The 23,027-nt window shown below is 42.8% G+C and overlaps 2 protein-coding genes across 2 annotated transcripts; one reads left to right on the top strand and one right to left on the bottom strand.

Annotated features, from left to right (window-relative positions):
* Window positions 1-111: 111 nt before the first annotated feature.
* zgc:174164 (uncharacterized protein LOC570656 homolog) lies at window positions 112-13,272 on the bottom strand. The gene is made up of 22 exons (XM_061233025.1): window positions 12,840-13,272; window positions 11,913-12,019; window positions 11,716-11,792; window positions 11,511-11,589; window positions 10,846-10,922; window positions 10,300-10,492; window positions 10,123-10,185; window positions 9,962-10,033; window positions 9,523-9,692; window positions 8,967-9,054; window positions 7,716-7,846; window positions 7,383-7,554; window positions 6,544-6,633; window positions 5,117-5,312; window positions 4,909-5,005; window positions 3,741-3,921; window positions 2,852-2,938; window positions 2,663-2,768; window positions 2,216-2,336; window positions 1,627-1,711; window positions 1,264-1,307; window positions 112-749 (listed from the first exon to the last, which is right to left on the bottom strand). The coding sequence occupies exons 1-22, from the start codon at window positions 12,910-12,912 to the stop codon at window positions 620-622; spliced, it is 2,439 nt and encodes an 812-aa protein (XP_061089009.1). The 5' UTR covers window positions 12,913-13,272; the 3' UTR covers window positions 112-619.
* A 1,982-nt stretch (window positions 13,273-15,254) lies between these two features.
* c2h10orf88 (chromosome 2 C10orf88 homolog) lies at window positions 15,255-21,782 on the top strand. Its single transcript, XM_061231771.1, has 6 exons — window positions 15,255-15,799; window positions 16,114-16,311; window positions 16,851-16,923; window positions 17,647-17,847; window positions 18,707-19,116; window positions 19,925-21,782. Exons 1-6 carry the CDS (start codon window positions 15,639-15,641, stop codon window positions 20,157-20,159), a joined length of 1,278 nt encoding a protein of 425 aa, XP_061087755.1. The 5' UTR covers window positions 15,255-15,638; the 3' UTR covers window positions 20,160-21,782.
* The last annotated feature ends 1,245 nt before the right edge of the window (window positions 21,783-23,027 follow it).

Here is a 23,027-nt window from a genome sequence, read left to right as displayed (position 1 = left end):
TGGATCTCACAATAAAAATAAGCACCATACACACAGCACAAAAAAGAAAATAAGTAAATTTAACTCCCGCAAATCACATTACAACTGGGGGAAGAAAAAAAACAGAACTCGTTTTAAAATTAAATTTTTATTTATATCATTATTATATTTACATCATACAATCAGTTTAGAAAATATAGTTTTTCATTAAAATATTTGCAATTCTAGTGCCTTAACAAAATGTGCATTTTTCATTTGCAAATACTTAAATGGAACCAAAGATGACAGAAATAGCAATGAACTCTGTTCACTGGTGTTCCCTGAGGTTTGTTTTATGACAATGCATTATGTAATTGTTTTTGCATACTAGAATACTAGATGATGGGCATTAAATACACCTTCTCCACTGTCACAGGGCTTTTGCTGTGATAACCTGAAATTAAACAAAATAATTGCATCCAATAAAAGAATATTAATCTGAGTCGAGTTATGCCTAGTGGAAAACAAAAGGAAAAATAAATCCAGAATAAAAACCAAAATCACATTCCATTTAAAGAAGATACTGCATTGTAAACTCAGGGCGCATCCCCACAGCGAGTAGAAAAGCGTTGAAGAAGAGCCTGAGAGTGTGATTGGGAGGTCAGTAGTCTGGGTCAGGGGACTCAAGCTGCCTCGAGGGAATGGGTCTGGGGACCCCCGGCCCTTGTGTGTGTGCAGGACTTTGAGGTCCAGATTCTCCATACTGCTTCCCGTTGTACAGATCGCCATAACTGGATTCAGCACATCAAAACAAACACAACGCTGATATCGTCATCCCGCATGAAACTGAGCATAACATTGATCTAGCAAGGAATTAATGCATGTAAAACTATCTTTATTGAAGATTGTCAATTGTATAAAAACATTTTTTTTTTTTGAGAATATACCATAAAAAATAATAATAATACCGCAGACATATGCAATAACTATCTTCAATAATATCACTTTATAATTAAATATTAGATATTTTTTGGGAGACTGAAATAAGAAGTGGTGATACCTGTATTTATTTAATGGATGCTTTTATCCAAAGCGACTTGCAGTTGATTAGACTAAGCTGTGGACAATCGCCGCGGGAGCAATGCAGGGTTAAGGGCTTTGCTCAAGGGCCCAACAGCTGTGCAGATCTAATCGTGGCTACACCTGGATTTGAACCAACAACCTTCTGGGTACCAGTCATATACCTTTACCGAATAGTTTCACGATTTCCAACTGTGTATGGACGACATTTAAATGAGTGCATACCTGGGTGGGAGTTCCGAGACGACTTCTGGGTATGCATGAGGTGTCTGGAATCGTTTAAAAACAATAAACACAAAACAAAATCTGAGAAACAAAACTGCCTGGACACAAGAGGATCCCCCACAAGTTTCATCACATGGCACGGTGGGCTGGTGATATGGCATTCATTTTAATTAATAAATGCACGTTACTGAGATAATGTTCCCTATCCTACTCGACCATCCTTGAGACACGCTGCCTGCAGGTTTTCTGCCCGCCGAAGCCCTTTAAATAGCATTGTTCAACTGAGAATTGACTATGTAAATAGTTAACCCTGAATGAGGATGACTAGGTGTAGGATTGAGTTCCCCTCATTTAACGGATTACCTGAAAACGCGGTTGGTTCTGTGTCGGGGGGTTTGGTGTTGCACCGTTACCATTACGAGCAGGATTGCTCGGCTTGTTCCGTGACCTGTGGATGTGACATCATATTTAGAAAGTTCAAAGTAAGTCTCTTTTCACAAGCATGCGGGTTGTTCCACTAATTTGAGCAGATATTTGAGCAGGTATTTGAGCAGATTATTTATGCATAGTGATTATATCTGCAGTGCTGTACATATTGCACCCATGATAATAGGCAGACAAAGCAGGATGTTTCCAATATCATAGTGTAACAATGGTATTACATACAGCTGCATATAGAAATGTATAGTTTAGATTCCATTCACGTTGCTTAAGCACAAAGAAATTCTTCAGAATTCCTGAATTAGCAATCAATCAACATGTCATCAGTCTAATTTACAGCTGTGTGGAATGAGGATTGAATCATTCGAGACTGTGGAGAGAGTTGGAATGGTGCTTTACCCCTTATCTTAAACGACCCTTCTCCTGTCAGGCACAGTGGGACACTATGAGGTTTCCCCTTTCTGAAGGGGAAGAGAGGGTACCTGCATAGCCTGGAGCTAATGCACTGTACCTGAAAAGGTTCTTCTTCACCCAATCTCTCTTGAAGATGTAGAGCAGCACAAAGGCAATGAGGATGAGCAAGGGAACAACCAACAAGAAGAATATCAGCAGGCCGTCCCTGAGGGAGTGGTCTGTGGGAGAAATCAAACCCGCGCTGGTCACCCTCACTGAATACTAGGGTGGTGGAAACATATTACTATATACAGAAATGGGTTGAATTATTTGGGTAAAAAAAAGTCATAGGTCAAGAGAATGTAAGCGCATTATCATAATCACCGAGTACGGACACGACAAACGACGTCCGGACCAAAACGGACATCTATTAAACATGCATCGAGCTAATACCAAGTATGACACCCCCCCCCTTCCCCACCCAAAAAAATAGAAAAGAATAAGAGCAGTGACTTTAAAAGAGAGGAGATGATCTTGGCAAGGCAAGAGAAGAAGCCGATCATACCAATCTGGGCGGGGCCACTGTCAATGCTGCCCCCTCTGCCTGCCTTGTTACAGGATGGCGGACCCCAGCCATCGTCACAGTGGCAGTGTCCCTGGTCATTACACACCTGGAGAAAGAGGTAAAGGCTGACTGCACCATGCAATCTCACCCCCCCCCCCCCCCAAATAATACAAAATACAAATATCTCACCCCATGGCCATTACATGTCGACTGAGCTTCACAATTTGTGGCTTCTATCAGTGCTGAGGCGTTGATGCACTTGAAGTCCATGCAAGCCTAAAGATAGTATTTTAAAGGGTTATCAAAGGTCAGTTTACGTTATTCCTTTGCTATGATTGTGTGTGGAAAAATTAGCAAACTAAATATAGCTTTTCATGCCACAAACAACTTATTTATGGTACAGAAAAACATATTCAAAAGGTCAGAAGAAAATTCCAGAGCACACCAAGAGAAAATATAGTGATTTAACAACTTCTGAAGCCGATTATACGTCAATATACATATCAAAATCTGTTTTGGAAAAATATTTGCTAGCAAGTAACAAAATGGAGCAAACAGATTAAGAAAGTATCTAACGGCAATGAAAAAAAAAAAAGAATAAGACCAAACATTCCATAAAAAGTATTTCAGACTGAAAATAATAATAACAGCCCAACAGCTGTGCGGATCTTATCATGACTACACAGGGGCTTGTTCCACCAACCTTCTGGGCCCAGTCATCCACCTTAACCACTAGGCTACATGCTGCCCAATAAATATGTCTGCAAGCATACTATTTGTAATGTTTTATATTGGCTGTTGGTACAAAAAAAGTTAACCATTATTCTTTTTAAACCTGCGATACATACAGAGTGCAAAAATAAGCCACTCTATCTTATTAACTCTAGCCGAGAAGGATGTTAGATATTAAGACATGGAAACTTCCAAGTTTCAAGTGCTTTCTTGTTCAATTCCTAAAGTTGGCACGGTTTCGTTTTTTTCTGAATGGGTGTGACAACAGGCCTCTGGGGAGAAGAATGAGTGGAATTCGAACAGGCTCTTCTAAACACAGATCAAGGCTGGTTTCCTTTGACCTCACCTTCCCTTTGCTGCAGCCACTTCCTGTATTAACATAGCCGGGGTCTAGGACGTCTACGCCCAAGCCAAAGTCCGCATTCACACAGCGGTGACCTTCAAGGATCCGCACTGTGATTGTGGATCCTTCTGGTGGATAGTTGCCATCAACGTCGGTGCACTGAACCTTCCCACAAAACGAATCCCTGTAGTCACAGGATGGAAAGAAGTCAAGAAAGAAAGCAGTGGAGCCATATTCAGTTTTGAAGATTCCATGATTTTATTCGGATACATTTCTTTTTTGAAGGCATTCTTATTTGGTCCAGCCAAAGTGGTATTTGTCCAGTTACAATTAATTAATATCTGTCATAGATGTATGAAGAGGAAAACCAAGTAAAGACATGCTATTCTTCAGCATTCTTGAATCATAATAGATTTGACCAAAAGCCATTGTTGTAAATAAAACAGTTCGCACTAACCATTTCTACCATTGTACATGCCTCAGATTCTCAAATACTCAACAATGTTGGCAGGGCACCGTTTCCGCTCTAGGGTACCTTATTAGAACACTTTCAGCAACACCTTACGCATGGATATACAGTATATACACTCAGCGACCACCTTTATTTATTAGACTTCTTTTTTGACTCATGGGTTTGCTGCTGTAGCCCATTCACTCAAGATTTGATGTGTTGTTGTAAACAAGGCATTTTTCCCACTGCCGCCAACTGTTTTCACTCCACTCTCTGTAAACTTTAGAGATTGTTGTGCAAGGAACTTCCCAGAGATCAACCGTCTCTGAGATACTCAAACCGCCCCATCTGTCACCAACAATCATTCCACGATCAATGTCACTTAGATCATATTTCGTCCCCATTCAGATGTTTGGTCTTGACAACAACTGAGTCTCTTGATCTACATGCTTGTATGCATTGAGTTGCTGCCACATGATTGGTTGATAAGATATTTGTATTAATGAGCTGGTGTACAGGTCTACCTAATAAAGTGCTAACTGGGTGTACATACACGCACGTACACACACATGATCTGAGTTGCAGAATGTCTCCCACCAAATCTAATTTCGTTAGCTACAGATTTATCATTTCGCGATATTAGATTGAAAAATGTTGCATGGTGTACCTTCAATTTCTTACATCAGCTGACAAGGATATGCGGTAACTCAAAGTACTTACTCTGGCGCACACTTGACACCTTCGTCACCGCAGTTTCCAAATATTGTTCCTTCTGCATTGATCACTCGGAAGCAAATATCGTCTGCCTTTTTTGCCCCTGTAAAGAAAAGACATTCCCTTCTGAGACATTCTGCATTCCTCAGAAGGAATAAATAGCCTTCTGTAAATAAGCGAACAGGAAAACAAACAGAAACCTTTGAGGCCGTACCTTTCCCGAAAAGGTGTTGACACTGGAAGTCGTATGTCTGACAGCGGCCTTCGAAGCAGTAGGCGGTGTCGTCGGCACAGCTGTACCCATCCATCATGTAGAAGTCTTCGGGGCAGAAGCCAGTTTCCCCACTGCAGAACTCGGGCAGGTCACAGGTATTGACAGACGTCCTGCAGGGAGTTCCTGCGACCCTGAACTGCAGCAACCAGGAAACACTGCCTCAGCAAAACTAGAGTGCCTTCTGCACATAGGCAAGAGACTAAGAGGCAAGTACACAGACAGGGCTGAAGGGTCTATTTAATAAGCATTAGCTCAAAGAGAGATTTACTTCAATAATTAATAACATCTTAACAATATCAGAGAAATGAAAGAGCCTGCAGCAATTCACAACTTGAATATTTGTACTGGGACACTGCTGAGCAAAGTATTATCGGTTGATATCTACTGAGCTCTGAATTCCACATGGTAAGGGCGTTGTATACCCAACCAATGGACCTCACCCCTCGTTCATTGTTCTCATGGAAATGTGTTACTGTGAGCCATGGTGGCGTAACAGGCTAAGATGCAGCGGACTTGCGGTTGCAGTTTGTTGCAGTTGCACACCAAGGACCGGGGTCCGATCCCTGGTCCTGCCAAAAGCCAAGTTTGGCCGGCTCTCAGGGAGCGGCATAATTGGCTCACTGCAGGGAGGGACTTGGCAGGGTTAGCGAATCGCCGTGCACAAAAGCACCCCGGGCGCCTCGGAATCACGATCAGGAGCATGAGACGAGACGGCTTCAAGAAGGCGTGTTGCTCTCCTTCGGGCCGCCAAGGGACGGGGTGTGGGTGGTGTATCCCCAGCTAACACTAATTGGATTAGATGGGGTACAATTGGCTACCAAATTGTGAGAAAAAGGGAAAATTTACATTTAAAAAAGGAAATGTGTTACTGTGTTTTTAAAGGCTTAAATGTGTCCCTGTTTGTCCTATATATGTCACGGCCTTTCCATGAACCTAGTACATACTAACATTCAAAGTTCTGTATTCCTACCGCAGAAGCCGAGATATTTCACTTTTGCGCATCTCATGAATATTCATTCAGGGGTATGATTGATGAAGATACTGTGTCAACCTATGTTCTGTGCTGCAGCTTGCTGTCCTTAGCATGTTGACAGAGGATGGAAGGAACACAAGACTCGACCGTCTTTGTTAAGGCCAGTTTATAGTCCAGCGTCCAAACGTCCCTGTGACCGACAACGTCCAGTGGATGTCCCTGGTCGCAGCGACGTTTGGTTTATACTCTGGGCGACTGGAGTGTTTATACTTTTTGCTGAGGGCAACGACCACAGTCTACTGTCGGGCGACAGAACGTTCATGAACGTTCGGCGAATTCAGTTGCGCGATATGAACAGGTGTTTAAGTCGACAGCGATACTGCTCTGTGCTCACCTGGCAGCCCCGGCAGCATTCTCCTTGCGCGCATGCAGATCCTGGTGTCAACCTGCAGGTGGCAGCATCGCAGCAGTCGTTTCTGCACTCCTGCAGCACACAGGAGGCACATGGCTCAATGTCAGAACCGGCACGACAACTTCTGAGTCAGCTACCAGCAGCGGTTGTTACACGAGCGTTCAAATGTTCAGCTAACCCCGTATGGGCGGACGCCGGCTGCATGACCCTTAACAGACGGACGCGGCGCCGGCATTGTGTTTCATCACGTGGCTGCTTTTCAAGACACACGACTGTTGAAATGCATCGTGATTCCTATAGGGCACCTTGGTCCGTAATGGGTTAATCACATATTTGTGACTTTGAAAGGCACTGAGGAGAGGACTCTAGATGGTAAATGGTTGGCATTTATATAGCGCCTTTATCCAAAGCGCTGTACAATTGATGCTTCTCATTCACCCATTCATACACACACTCACACACCAACGGCGATTGGCTGCCATGCAAGGCGGCAACCAGCTCGTCAGGAGCATTCGGGAGTTAGGTGTCTTGCTCAGGGACACTTCGACACAGCCCGGGCGGGGGATCGAACCGGCGACCCTCCGACTGCCAGACGACTGCTCTTACTGCCTGAGCCATGTCGCCCCCTGTGTGTGCAGCCTGCCACGTGCGTAGTGTATGTTTAACAATATCGAGTACTGTAATCTCACAACACCACAAGCTGTACTGCTTCGGGCACTGTCTGTGTTTTAGGAACAATGCAGCTTTGTGATACACGGCCAGCGAAAGCCATTCAAATGGTCTCGTCTAGTGTAAAATGCACAGGTATCCTGCTGGGGCACCTCCGGTGTGCCGCAGTCGCATTGCTCCCCCTCCTCCAGTAGACCGTTGCCACAATCCGCCACGGTGATGATGACCGAGGGTGGTGGCTGGTTCCTCAGGCAGGTTCCCCCTCCTCTCAAGATCAGCCTCTCTAAATCTTTGACACTGCAGGAACTGAACTCGGGGTCCCCGCTGACGGGAGAAAGCATACATCTTATCTCAGAGGTAAACGGAGCAATACACTTTGCGTACACGCATTCATTCGAGCGGGTCCGTACTGTGAATATCAATTATTCATTTAAAAAAGCTCATACGGGAAATGTGCAGGGTTGGGTAGGTTGTGAGCGTTTTACCCTGTAGTGCTTGACATGATGCAACGCCCTGGGTCGCAGGTACACGCGCTGCGATCGTGGCCCATGCCCAGGTTGTGGCCCATTTCGTGAGCGACCACGATAGAGAAGGCCTGCAGGTTATTGTTACTGAACTGTGAGAAGCAGAACACAAGATAAAACGCATTACTGTGAAGCCAACGCTACCACTTTCCGCAGTTACCCAGAGTATGCAATTCCAGTAACTGAATTCAGTAGGATAGAGGCGACCGTCTGTGCCAGCGGAGTTGATCTCGAGTCCTTCTTTTCCAATGTATAAGTCCGACCCACACTTAAGGCTTATTCTCTCAATTAGTTTAATTAACAACTGTCTGATGACATCACACATTACAAAACTGGGTACAGACTTGTGATTCATTACTGGATATAAATCAGTCATACTGTCTAAGAACTGAGCTCAACACCCCAGAACAGAAATATAAAACTTTACCAAGGTACAGTATATCACTTTATTAAACATTATTGAATAAATGCAATGTTACTGGAAATCCAAGTGACAAATGATACAAAATGAAAACTAACATTTTTGGGCAAGCACCTACCAAACACTATGACAGAATAATAGTTGTGTGCTTCTTGACAAAAATCTGCCATGCAGGCAACAGAAAAGAACACAAAGTAAGCAGAACGCATTTTATATATTATGAAAATGCATTCAATCAAATAATTGATGCCCTTGAGCAGTATGTATACAAATCTCTTCATTCTTATCCACATACGACTTAAGAAGCGCATGTGCATACAAACATCTAATTATTGCTGAGATTATTGCATGTAGTAGCCAAAAGGTTTTTTTTCCAAGCTCTCGTCCTGGAACAAATGAAGAGAGGAAGAAATAAGCTATGGGAATGTTTACACAAAATTTGGACCACTTCGTTCTGTGTGCACTTACGTCTAAAGAAGATGACATTTAGACTTCCAATGGGACTGCAAACGGAAACGTGTTTGTGGGTAACTCAAAGGAATTTTTTTTTGAGAAAACTCTTTCAACTCTTTCTTGTCATAAAGAACTGGTCAGACAGCGAGAGAATTCCAAACACAGTGTTAAGGAATTCAAAGAGACGAAATGAGGCTGGGAACGTATTCGTACTCACATTGAGAAACAGTCTTGAAATTTTCCAGTCAGGTGGCTGACTAAAACATGCTATGTCAACAGCAGTCCACAGTTGCAGGTATAGATAGAGACAGAAGTTATAGTTATGACGGAGTGCGTACCACGTTGATTCCTCCAGCGGAAGCCACAGAGCACACTGTTCCCACGAAAGCCATGCCCGCGACGCTTCCGTATGGCGATGACCGCCCCCTTAAACAGCAGAAAGCATTGAGATTCAGAATTGTGAATAACGTGGCCTGGTTGAGCATTACGGTCAAATATGCTAAAATAATATCAATGAATAATAATATGATCTCCTTAATAAAAGCCACCAGGCCAAACTAATCACCAAAAGCAAAAAAAGAAGATAGTTGTCTTACAAATACAAGACGGAACATTATTTTGAATGAGGCTCAAGAGGAACAGTGTTTTTACAGTATTCTTACTGATCAATTTTTCCAAAGTAAGAGAAATTATAACAGCTACAATGCACTCAGTTTCCCAAAATACAAATGGGCTGATACTGCACAATGTCCGACTTGAACTACAGTAAATATAATTTAAAAAAAATTCATATTATAAAATGTAATGCTAATGCTGAAGGAAAATATTATCCAAAGTATGGGCACGCAAGAGCATCACCTCCTTAAACGGAACAAAAACCAAACGAAAACTCACACAACAAGCTGGCCCACGTCATTTCTGACGCGGGGGATCAGACTCTTTCTCCGCCACTTGACAAAGCTGGACAGCACTGTGCTCGGCGAGTCCTCCACGCTGAAAGGGTTCTCTTCCTCAAAGATCTCCAGTCCCACCAGGATCACGTGAACATTCAGCTGTTTGTAGTACTGGAAGAGAAATCGTACTGAGGAACGGAGAGGAGAGAACCCAAGACAACACTACTTGGGATTGTTTCGTCCCACGGGAACAGAAAGAACTGCTCCAAACAGGCAATTAATTGTTTTTCTTGATCATAGGAATACACGTAGGAGACACAAATGACATGTCTTTCAAGAAAATGCTCAACTTTCTTTCCCCACCAACTGACAAGATAACTGTCAATACATATTCAATACATTCTGTATCATTTAAGGATAGCAGAGGGACAGTTTCTCACCCTGTCCAAGATACTGGCCAGGTCCACCATTTCCTCTCGCACAGCTGTGGTATTGCCTTCCTTGAAGTCAAACTAATAACACAGAAAGGATGTTTCTTCAGAAACATGGAAACCCAGGTGTCAATAATAAGAAAAACTATTAAAAAAGAAAGAAAGCTCACCCTCATTTTGTCCACGACTAAAGCCAATTCAACATATCTGGGCAGAGGTAGGTTACGTTTTTTCTGTTAATGCAAAGAACAGAGTCAAACATAGTTCAGCATAATCATTCTAGTTACATTTGAACTGTTATAGCTGAAGCAAAAGAGTCTGTTTAACTGTTAAACATTGCACCGTACTCTGAAAATCTTGCTCATTGTAAATGCGGGCTCATGGAGGGTTGGCCCATCAGATTGGGACATCTCACTGGTCACTCCACAAACAAACTGCTCAGGCTGGCTGTCCTTCAGTGGAAATAGGAGGTGCTCAAAGGTTGTAGATTCGAGAGCTGGCTCAAGTCCATAACTCTGATTCCCAAAAATAATGACACCCCTGGAAGAAAAATTATGAATGATGAATGCAACCAGCAGGTCTACACTGAGAACATGGCTGCCATTTCAGAGGTAGCATAAATTCAACTACCATAATAACCAGTTTAGTATAGCAAAACTGATTGAAGACCATTTCAAGCAATCGCAATTCTACCATGGTAAAATCATGATGCTCTTTCATAATGAGAAGGATGAACCCAGTCAAGATAGTGAAGGACAGTAAAACTGCTATTATATCTATTTTTTTAGTTCCATGTAAAAGAGGTATGTTAATAATTAAATTGTAAAACCAAAAAGAGCTGTTTAAGTTTGAAATATTTATGCGGGAAGAAGTGACTCTAGCAAGGGGCATACTTCAGACCGCTGCAGGTGCTGAGAGCCACCATGGAATCCTCATGCCCCTCCACGTATCCATGGTAATGACAACCCTCCTGCAATGCAGTAACAGCCATCAGGAGAATACATTCAAGTACAGGCCTCCGAATCAAACAGTCAAACACCACCATGCCTGCATCAGCTCATACATTAGATACAGGATTATTCAAAGTTATATAAAGTTATATATTCAAAGTTATATATTATATAATATATAGTTCATTATGTCAAAGAAAAAACATTTGTTCACCAGAACCACATATGTATGCATTTATTTTATCTGTACAATTGTATGTACTATGTTCTATAAATTAATTATATGTGAATGTTATTCACACTGGCTGTGGAAATGAACTTAACAATAAAAACTATCTATCTGATCTATCTAAACATATAGGCTAGCATATGTGACAACGTCGCCTAACTTGCAGGCCTAGTGTTTTGTTATAGAATTCACACCCTCTATTATTAAACACTGGGGGGCATGGCATATGCATTTTCCTGTGCACACTGAATAACACACAAAATAATAAATGACAGATAATAATTTCACCTCCTGAATCATCTAACAATGCAATGCAGTTCACAAACAAACACATTCATCGTCTTCTTGTAATTGAAGCGAGTAGTAAGTCTCTACTTACAGGCACTTCAGGATAGGAGGCCACCAGATTACCATTTGCACCATGAGAGTACTGCACAAAGGCCTTTGCTACAAAGTCTCTGAGCACAAGAGGGACAGGCATCAAAGCATAACTGTTATTCAATCTATAAACTGAAAGAAATATGTTAGAAAAATGTAAAAACATGTTAAAAATTCAAACCATTGAATGAAGAAAATAAGCTCACTTGTTCTTTTTCAGATTGAGGAAGTGGTCCTTGTTCTCAATGTTCAAAGAATACACCAGGCTCTCTGGTTTTACATCCTACAATAGATCATATGGCAACATTTTTTTATTGGAAATTCCACCGAGTTAAAATGCCATTGCCATATACCCACAAATTGATTACAGATAAACTTCAAACAGATAAAACACTGGATTTACCGGTTTTGATATTTCACTGGGTTTGGCCTCTCTCTTTGAACGGTCATGGACAAAGCGAGGGATGACTACTTTCTGGTTATGGAACTTTGATGTTACCTGAAATAGGCCTGGAAATGACAGATGCAATTCTTGTGTAAACATGGCTGCATGGCTTGATGAATGCATCTTTCTGGTGTTAGAAAACATTCTGAAAGATGCGATACGTAAAGTAGAATGTAACCCACCCCCATCTTACAAAAAAAGGATAATTCAAAAGTGGAAAGGACGTTTCAACATTCCGAAAATGCAATTTTTACATAGGCCAGTACTAATAATAGGTGCATTAATCAGTAAGAGATTTTCTAAGCTACTACATCCCACCCCACCTCTACCTCATTTGTACAACATCATTATGCCTAGCTATAACAAATAGGTCTGTGTATGACAGAAACGAAATATGAAAATATATGTAAGCTATACAGACTAAAGGTTAATTAGTCTCCTTGGTCTTCAAGAACACGCCTGCCGATCCAAACATTTCAATTAAAAGATAAACGTTCATACAGAGTGGGCTAAACCAGAGACATGTGTACCAATGTACCAAGTAGCTTAATACAAGATTATCAACCCCTAACTTCTTTTTCAACATTACTACTTTTTCAACATTACTTCCGCAAGCGAATGTCTTTAATGTGGCTACTGGTTTTCAAAGCTTAGATCAGGCGGAAGCTCCAAAATGTAACCAATTCCCACGAATGCAACGAATTTAACAATTGGCTTAGTGCTGATCGCCATCTATATTCAATTGCTACTTCTGAGATATTATAAAAGAAAAAGTAGGTGACTGTCGTCTTTTTTTCTGGATAGTTGCCATGATAATCATACGCATCAGTAGGCTACGCGTTGCTAGTAAGCTACACTAGTTGAAGTACATAACAATGGTCTTACCTGTGCTTTTGATTCCAGTTATAAGATAAAGCATTAAACTGAATATTAAAAGTTGATAGCTTATTCGTGACATAATTGTGAATTCAAGTTTTCATTTAAAGGAATTCGCCTACAGGATATGGAATGGTATGAATGCAGATGACGAGCGGTCTTGTGAGTCTAGCTCCGTGAAGCTGGCAATTGTTGCTTAGTCTACAGGTAATTCGACAGGTGGGGCGGGTATGACTCGGAAAAAATGATACCGCGTAGCAGCTCTGAGTGGGGCAACAAAAGCCGGTTTAGCAAGTAGCCTATTTAAATTTCGACAGCCTACAATCTTGGTTATTTTAAGCAGGCAAGCTAATAAATATAACCTACTCCGCTCGTTGAAATTAATTGACGATAGTTATTTAGTCATTGTATTTTTCTTTCGTAAATATCTCAACATAATCTCGATCTTCTCAGTATGTGCTTGTATGTTTGAATAAACTAGCCTGTTACTGCTTTTTAAACCTTTTCACCTGGTTCCTGCCTATTGTCGCGAGTTGGGGATTTATTATAGAAGAGATCTAAATTGAAAAACCGTCTTTCTAATGATGAAGCTGTTCGATTTGTCCTGCGATGCTACTGTAGGGTCATGTCAGGTAAATTGGGACATCAGGTAAAATGGGACATATAAAAATGGGACATATAAGCTGTTTCAATATTAGCAGCCAATTACTGAAACGTCTTTCTATTGTTGCTACAATACTACATAACAAAACAAACAAAAAAAACAAAACGTTTTGATTGGTCTGTGGTAACCAGAAAGTATGTGGCAAAACGTTGAAGGACGTCAGGTCAGGCCAATCACTGGCTAAGCGCTGTGACATATCGAATTTCACTTTTGTATAATAGGTTTTTTAAACCAAAAACTGCAGAAGTGTATTATGATGTAGTGTTTTATGAAGTGTTTTATGAAGTATTACATAGCCGAATACACATAGTTTTTTCGTGAATAAGCGTTTGAAGCACTGTTCCATTTTACCAAAATGTGTTTGGTAAAATGGGACAAGAATTTCAGCTAAATTGGGACACCTTTTTAAGTGTTAATAGTTGTAAGAAGATTGCAATTTTATCAATTCTGCAAATAATTAATTTATTATTTTTGTAGTAATACAACACCTGATTCCATATTTTAGTCTGTTCAGCCTATAAGCTATAATTTAACCAGCTTTTTGGCCTCCTGGTAATTCTACCAAAAAGTGTCCCAAATTAAGTTAAAATTTCACTGTGTTTGGGGCTCTACTTTGATGACAACGGTAGTGCAAGAGTGCTGCATTATTCTTTTACTGTGAAATCGGCTTCCATTGCATAGCTATTTCAAACTCAGTCAGTATGTCTAGCTCCGTGATCTCAGACTTCAGTCCTGTGAGGGACACCGTCTCGGCTGGCATTTTGCGTGTTCCCACACTTAATGATTAATTGAAATCACTGATTGGCCTGGTTTCCAATGCCTACATTGACCACTGATTGAAAAGAAACCACAAAACCCTGTAGACACTACAGCCCAAACTCTCAGGTATGAAGATGCTTGTAAAAAGGTAAAAATGGTTGTTACTGGCATGGTACCCTATAGGTACATGAAATTGTACCCCTACCCAGCAATATATCATTAATTTCTACCTTTTTTGCTTGGAATTTCTGAGAGTGCACCATTTGACACCCCTGGCTGAGCATGTTAAAAGAGCCAATTCTGCTCATTTGTCTTAACTGTACAAACCGCTTCACAAATATGCGCCTACCTTACTTGAACTTCTGGCAAGATCACACAGCAGTAGGCTGTATTAATGAGCCAATTCATTCTTCTAGTTCAGGGGGCCCAGTCTCTGCTGGTACTAACTTCCTTCCAGGCAACAAATTTAGGCCTTCGAAACAGGGTTTGCAATAAATGACTTAAATTAAGCAGTTAAGTGCATATCAAAAACCAGCAGACAACATGGCCCTCCAGGATTTCAGTTTCAGATCTCAAACCCTGGGAGGGCCACTGTATCTGCTGGTTTTTGATATGGTCCTACACCCAAGTCCTTAATTTAAGTTATTTATTGCCCACCTTGTTTCCCAGGCTTAAATTATTATATTAAGTTACATCAGACGCAAAATACGTTATTGATTTAGTTCCCACGCTCACTACAAGTCTTGCCAAGGATTTTCCAGTTCATTTTTAAGCGGCAAAGTACATCCATTTATGGTGCCTGATCTGAGGTGATGATCGTGAAAAAATAAGTTGCATATGCAATTGCTTGATTTCAACAAGTCGAATGTAGCATACCTACGAACATGTAAACTATTCAAAGCCTCTGGGTTTAAGTTAGTGAAAGGAATAGTTTTATTTTCGTTTAGGCGAGCCAAGGGCACATATTGGGTCCTTTCACTAAGCAGTCGCCGTTTCGATATTTTCTTTTTACATCAACAGACTGGTTAACAATCAGAGATGAGCTATTTATCTGACTAGCTAGCTAGCTGTCGCACTGGTGAACCTACGTTAGTTAACGTTGTATACGAACTAAAATGACTGGCTTTATACTTTATGTATTTGCTTTCTAGTCAGTATATAAGTACCATAACTTAGCTTGCTAATATTAATAAAGTGACACCTCTTCGATTTGCATTATTTTTCGTTCCAGCGGCGCAATTCCAATAGTCAGCTGACTAACCCAAGTTTACATAGCTAACCACTTCAAATTGCTCGCCAGCTTGTAGACGTCTTTCTTCCTAGCAAATCGTCCATATCAGTTTTAATATACTCGCTTGCTAGCAGAATAGTCGGCTTGCCTGATCATGACCACACAGAATGTGAGCTTTGGTAAAGACAGGCTTGTCTCCGTACACGGTCCATGGGATTGCAAGTCATCTGAACGCAAACTTGGCGACATCGTATATCCAGTGACAACCAGCAGTTTAGCTAATCTTACCCAGGTCTACACCGAGAACTCAGGCGAGTAAGTTGCATTTTGTTACTAGAATGTTTAAATGTGCATGCACTAAATGGTGTCAACAGATTTTTTTATTGGTCAACACGTGTGGGACAGCAGAAAAGAAAGCAACAATGTAATCTTCACCGCAGCATTACTTTGCATGAGAGGTCTTCTCTGTGCTCATTGGTTAGTTGAGAGAACACTGTTTTCTGTGGAAGTAAAGATTTTGTTTATTGGCAGGTAGTGTAGGAAAGCAGGCACTTGAAGGGCAAGGCCAAACAGCAGAGTAACCATCCGTGTTTATGCACTGCATGACACTGCCAGTCCTGTCTCTGCAGGATTGACCTGGTGTACTTGGAGCAGGATGCCGAGGCGTCACCATGCATGCTCAGATTGGAGTGCGCCCCACACTCTTCGGCCCTCATCTCCAGCCTGTTGGTAGTCACTGAGGCTCGGACTATGGAGGTGTACTCTGGAGCAGGGGAGTACTGTGGCACCTGTCGTGGGGAGCGACATGACACCCTTCAACTTGAAAAGTAATGTATGCTCATTTGGTTGGTTCAAGTGGTGTTTATTTGCAATGCTGGGAGAGTCAGGCTTATCGACCCCCCGAATAGGAGAAGCTACAGTTGACCTGTCACTCATTTAGGCTACTTGTTTGGATCGATCCAAAGATTTTGCTTCACATCAGAACGATTGGTTTAAAACGGTAGATAGGTCAGGACAGGCCAAACCTGGTCCGGGGCGGCCACCTGGTTTTTTTCACATTAAATACAGCAACTACTTTAGACTGAAGAGGTGAGTTGAGTTAGCTGTGTAATGGACCGCTTTAATTGACCAGATCAGTGCCCAGTAACAAAAACACTGTGTCTCTTCAGAACCTGGGTTGGTCGCTTCTGGCATAGCTTATACCTGACTTTACATGACGTTGTTGATGGCTTGCCATATGGATGGAAACTTGTATCACTGATGGAGAAAAATAAAGTCTCTTATGCCCACAACATTTAGAAAATCTGACTTGATTACAGTCCATGCTGACAGGCGCCTTTTGACTGTTTTGTGTTTATTTCTTCAGTGCTGCTGAAGGCATCTCACTTTACAAGAAATACGTACAATTAGAGAGTCCATTGGCATCTTGTGATGTGAAGGTAAGGCTGGCATTGCATGTAGAGTTGTGAAACTATTTAATGGTGAAGTTATAACAAGGTAAAAATGGCTGGAAATCATCTGTATTGCAATAAAAATTTGATTCACTAGAGTGCAGCATAGGTGTACAAAACTATCCGCCCAGCAATGATCTGGCTCAATGCAATCACTTTTAAACGAAATTCTCACTTCAGCAGCCATAGTATTTTCTCCAAGAACCGCAGGTTTTTAAATATCAGTCCCTTATGCTAGTAGCTAATATGCAGTATAGCCAGAACTCTTTGGGAAGTGCTTTGGGAGTCAAGAGTCAAGTCATTTATATCCCTGTCATAGGTAATCCTGTTGGTTGACATATTTTTCAGTAGCCTAAATGCCAGGGCATGTCATAGATATCCAAGAGATAAAATACATTCACTCCCCAACAAAGCAAGCTGTTCAAACGAGGAATGAGGAACGAGGAAGCAGAAGATACATCCCCCAGCTCACTCTTCAATTCAATTCAAATCAATGTTTTATTGCCATTGCATACTAATGCGTGGACATTGTCTTGGTGTGCTCTCTATAAAAGACATACAAAGCACATATATGACCACCAAATAGGCATCAGGACATAAACCCCCCAGCCCATGTAGAACAGATCTTCCTCCACGTGAACAGTTGCTGTGTGCGGTGCTTTGTAAGTGAAGATGGCCGTGCTCTGAGCTTTCTGCTTCCTGTCTGTGCAGCTGCTGTCTCTGGGCGGGCGGGCCCGGGTGGGCATCGGCGGGGTGGTTCTGGGCCTGCGGGACGATGGCCCGGCGGGCGGCACCCAGGTCCCGGGGCAGGCCATCGACCTGCATCAGGTGCAGTCCATGGTGGAGTCCATCGGCACCACCCTTTCACCCGGGGCCCAGAACCTCATGGACATGGTGCAGTTCCAACAGAAGGTAGAGGGACAGGGCCCGCAGTGCATTTCTACAGAGCGGTTCAGTAGAAACCTTGGCACTGATGTGTCCATGGCTGACTCACCCTTACCGCAGATGAGGATACTTTTGACTTCTATTTTTTTAACAAGCAAAGTATTTCCCACAAGCTACAGTATATGGGCCAGTTTCACAGACACAGATTAAGCCAAGTGCTAGACTAAATTCAATTTCGAATGGAGACTCTGCATGGAAAACTCAATTTTGTCCAGCGCTGCTCTTTTTTCAATCAGGGGAGCCCAATTGAGAACATGTTTCTTTTTTTTCTTGGACCTCCTGGGAGAAATGAGCTGACGGCGTAAGTATTGCAAGTGGGGCTAGAGAAAGAGAGCAGGGGTAAAGCCCCTGGAGCAGTTTTTTGGGCCTTGCTCTAGAGCCCGGCGGTGGAGTCCTTTGTCATTTGCGGACCTGTCTTAATTTCTCCAGATGCAAGTCAGTATCTCTATGTGCCCACCCGATGCTTAATCTGTGTCTGTGAAACCAGCCCTGTATCTTTATCTTAATTGATGCGAGTTTGAGTTTGACTGGGGATTCCCTGTATTGGTGACTGCAGCAGACTTCAGTCCTCAGTCTGTTGTCATAAGTGTTTGAGGGTTTTTGGAGTGTTTTAACCCATTGTTTTCTCCCCACTGAGGTGTTTGTTTATCTCCTATACTTGCTGTTTTGGGGCTTTGGCCTGGTGTTTGCCCTTTACCGTTTTACCCTTCTGTAAACTCTGTAATGTGTCTTTGTCACAGTCTTCTGTCAAAAGTGTCAAAAGTGCAATACAAATGTAATTGAATTGAAGCGCCAGAGTGTAATCTGCTTTATTTTTGTCTTTTAGAATAAGGCCGATGCCCTGGGTGGGTTTCTGCCTCTGCTCCTGGGCAGTGGACCGCTGGCGGTCATGGCGAAGGCCACCATAGAGTCCAGAACCTGCTCAGCAGACGCTCAAACGCTGACTGCAGCGGTCCACGGTCACGCAGACGCTTCATCCCCCGGTCAGTCCCTGGAGCCGGAGAGCGCGGTCGCCGGACCGAACACCCTGCCCCAACCGCTTGGTACCGCGGCTCCCGACCGCCACGACCGCAGGCTGACCAACGCGGTGTCGTCGCTGCTGAACGGTCATCCCGGGCGAAGGCCTTTTGGCTTCGGTCCAGACTTGCTCCCAGTGCTGCAGGGCGTGTGCGGTCAGGTGGCGCAGCTCCGGATCGAAGACGGACCATCAGCGACCGCAACTTCTGCGGGAACAGAGTAAGAAACTCACCGTCATGCCACACCTCTAAATGAATATCAATAATTTTCAGTCAATGCATGAATTAGATGGCAATAACTGCACTGATTAGAACATTGTACATTATCACATTATACAAATAATTTGCAAGCCCAACTGAGAATTCAGAATTTTTGGAGTTAGGACTGAATTAGAAAATGGTAAAAAAAAAATGAAATAAATAAAAAATGTCTTATCCATAAATTTACATGAGATTGACATGAGATCCAGGGGGTATAGAATGAAGCAGGATTACTGAGTTGGCTGGATAAGCTCACGGAGTAAAACCCAGAGTAGCTGTTCCAATTTTGGAAGGGTTCCAGGTTTCACTGGTAGAACTTCTCCAGCTAACTTGGTAATCCTGCTTCGTTCTAAACCCCCCCGAGGTGGTAGAATGAATGCCTGTGTGTAAAACTGTGTGTGTGTTCCAGAGAGGGGCAGTGTTAAACCCTGTGTCTGTTCCACAGAGAGGGGAAGTGTTAAACCCTGTGTCTGTTCCACAGAGAGGGGAAGTGTTAAACCCTGTGTCTGTTCCACAGAGAGGGGAAGTGTTAAACCCTGTGTCTGTTCCACAGAGAGGGGCAGTGTTAAACCCTGTGTGTGTTCCACAGAGAGGGGCAGTGTTAAACCCTGTGTGTGTTCCACAGAGAGGGGCAGTGTTAAACCCTGTGTGTGTTCCACAGAGAGGGGCAGTGTTAAACCCTGTGTGTGTTCCACAGAGAGGGGCAGTGTTAAACCCTGTGTGTTCCACAGAGAGGGGCAGTGTTAAACCCTGTGTTTGCTCCACAGAGAGGGGCACTCCTGCTGCCACTCGCTGGAGCTCAGATTGGAGAGGCGCATGGAGGAGATGGAGGAGCGGCTGAAGCAGCACATCGACCGGCGGCTGGACGCTCTGCAGCAGGGCCTGGAGAGAGCCCTCCTGGAGGCCCTGCCCCTGGCACACCTCCCCCAGGGCATCAAGGGCCCCAGCGTGGCCCCGCCCGACTGCCACAGCAAACACGGCCTTCTGAACGGGGACGCGTGATCCAGGTCCCGCAGTGCCGCGGCACGGCAATGCCCGATGTGTCAGCCCCTGGAGGTAATGGTTGTCCTAACCACCCCTTTGCCCCTATGAGGTAACTGTCGCTCTAAGCACCCCTTTGCCCCTCTGAGGTAACGGCCGTTCTAAGTACCCCTTTGCCCCTCTGAGGTAACGGTTGTTCTAACCGCCCTTTGCCCTTCTGAGGTAACAGTCATTCCTACACACTGCTTCACCCCTCTGAAGTAACGGCCATCTTGGCTCTGTGGTGGGGCACACCTACACCATCACCGACCTGTAACAGGTGCCGGGCAATGATCTCTGCTATAGTTGCGACACACGGTTGCGATCATGTGAGCCCGTGGTTATTCAACCTATGCAAATCATAGCGTCTCTGTATCTGCATTTGTTTTTACGTATTTGAATACGTTTCTGCACTGACATCCCTGATCTTTAAGCTGCTGATATTAAGTAAATGTACATGTGAGTGTCTCATTAACCATGTTTCTTTTTTCATTGTTGTTTTAATACTAGTTCAGCTGGTTACCAAATTGTTTCATTGTATTGTTTTTCATTGTTGTATTATTTATACATAAATATCTTCAGATGGTTTGGGAATTATTCTGTTCATTGATTACTTCCAACCTGGTTGTATATGAACATATGTTGATGATTACATGCACTCAGTGACCACTTTATTAAGTACTTATTTATTAGACTTACTGGGCTTCTGCTGCTGTAGCCGATCCACTTCAATGTTCAACGTGTTGTGTGTATATGTACAGTGGTATGCAGAGATGCTCTTTTGCATACCACTGTTTTAATGTGCGGTTATTTGCATTACTGTCACCTTCCTGTCAGCTTTGACCAGTCTGACCACTCTCCTCTCTCATTAACAAGGGGTTTTCACCCACTGAACTGCCACTCACCGGATTCCTTTTGTTTTTCGCACCATTCTCTGCAAACTCTAGAGACTGTGTGAAAATCATTCCACGGTTAAAGTCACTTTACTTGGGTCACATTTCTTCCCCCATTCCAATCTTTTGTCTGAAGAACAACTGAAGTTGTTCAATGGTTGAACAACCGTTGACTTGCTGCCACATGATTGGCCGGTTAGATATTTGCATTAACGATTTGTTCTACAGGTGTACCTAATAAAGTGATCACTGAGTGTATGTATTGTTTGAATGGTTGTAACTTCCATTTGACCTCCTTCATACAGTAGTTCAGAAGAGAGTACTTTAAGGGTAACCTTCAGTTTTCCCTAAACCACTCTGTTCATTAAATTTTACATTTGAATGTAAATAACTTTACAGCACATACCTTGGGCTTGTTGTTTCTTTGTATTACTAAAGTAAAATCAGTGTTTTGGTCAAAGTGACCGTTTCCAGATTCAGCCATGATAACAGTTGTATTGGCAGTTATTGATTAAATATTTATTGGAGTTACTATTTTGCATAACCCGTTTGAGGATTGTCTCACCCTATACTACAACAAAGTCATCATACGGAGCAAGTTATGAAATGTCACTTTTACACTGATATATTGAAGTCGAAAGATTGGTATCATCCTTGAAAGTAAATGTATTTATATTGACAGTAAATAAATAATAGGAATTATTTCATATTATACTGTGTATTGAATGATTTTCATTGTCTCATTAATAAGCATTAATCAGACTCAATATTTAGGCTTGAGTGAATTATTGAGTTACATAATCTGTTGCGATTATTAAGTGCTTATACGGTATATTTTAATATCCCATTACAAGGCTGTAATGCAGGTAGGTGCGACATTGGCTCAGGAGGTAAGGAGGTTATCTGGCAGTTGGAGGATTGCCGGTTGGATCCCGCCCTGGGTGTGTTGAAGTGTCCCTGAGCAAGACATCTAACCCCTAAATGCTCCTGACGAGCTGGTTGGTGCCTTGCATGGCAGCCAATCACTGTTGGTGTGTGAGTGTGTGTATGAATGGGTGAATGAGGAGCATCAATTATACAGAACTTTGGATAAAGGCGCTCTATAAATGCCAACCATTTACCATTTAGTAGTTGGCTGCATGAGACGCCTCTATCATGTCCGTGCATGTTTTTTGGATGGATTTGTCTATGAAAATAAGAGCTGGATAAACAGGATACTCTAGTACAGATTACATGTTGTAGCAATCACAGGTTTCAGTGGGTAAGATAATCTTCCACTCCAGTATGTGGAAAGAAACATTTTTGCATGGTTTAGAGTGCATCTTGAGTGAAGGTCTCTAATGCCACTGCAGCTTACAGTAAGTATTGAATCAGCAAGTCAGGACCTCCCTGTCCTCCTGTGAACTCTAGTTTTGTCTGAGTATTTCTTCTTGGCTGGCTCTGCCAGTCTCGTCACTGTCCGCATGACCCAGAGCTTAGGAATATTCCTGTACGGCATATTACAGACCGAGACAGTGTTATTTTACCAGCCGAGCTGAGGCACCCTGCAAGCTGTTCAAACCGCAAACACGAGTCTCCAGAACTGGGGCACAGCTGTCTTTCACATAACCGGCGGCCTACGGACAGCCAGCCACCTGAAGGGCTTCCAACTGTATCAACAAAGTCTCCCTGGCGCGTTACTCGGGCCCGACCACAAAAAAGGCAGTTTTTATGGAGCGTGGGTCCGTGGCGTTGACAGATTCCAGGTCCTGCGCTACGTTTCGTATTCCACTGCTTTGGAGAGGGAAACTGAATTGTAAGCCGTTATGCAACGCCAAGTCTGGCCTGTAAGGGGTCCAAACCAATATCCTCCATACGTCCTGTCAGGGGACCAAAACAAATGGAAACTTTGACAGTTACAGTAGACACATTCTGGTGTATGTTGAAATGTAGTCTAATTTCTGAGAATCCGCATAAG

This window comes from Conger conger, chromosome 2 (assembly GCF_963514075.1).
Source record: "Conger conger chromosome 2, fConCon1.1, whole genome shotgun sequence".
NCBI classification, from domain to species: Eukaryota; Metazoa; Chordata; class Actinopteri; order Anguilliformes; family Congridae; genus Conger; species Conger conger.
Note: the sequence above shows the minus strand (reverse complement) of the source record. Positions and strands in the feature narration are given on the sequence as shown.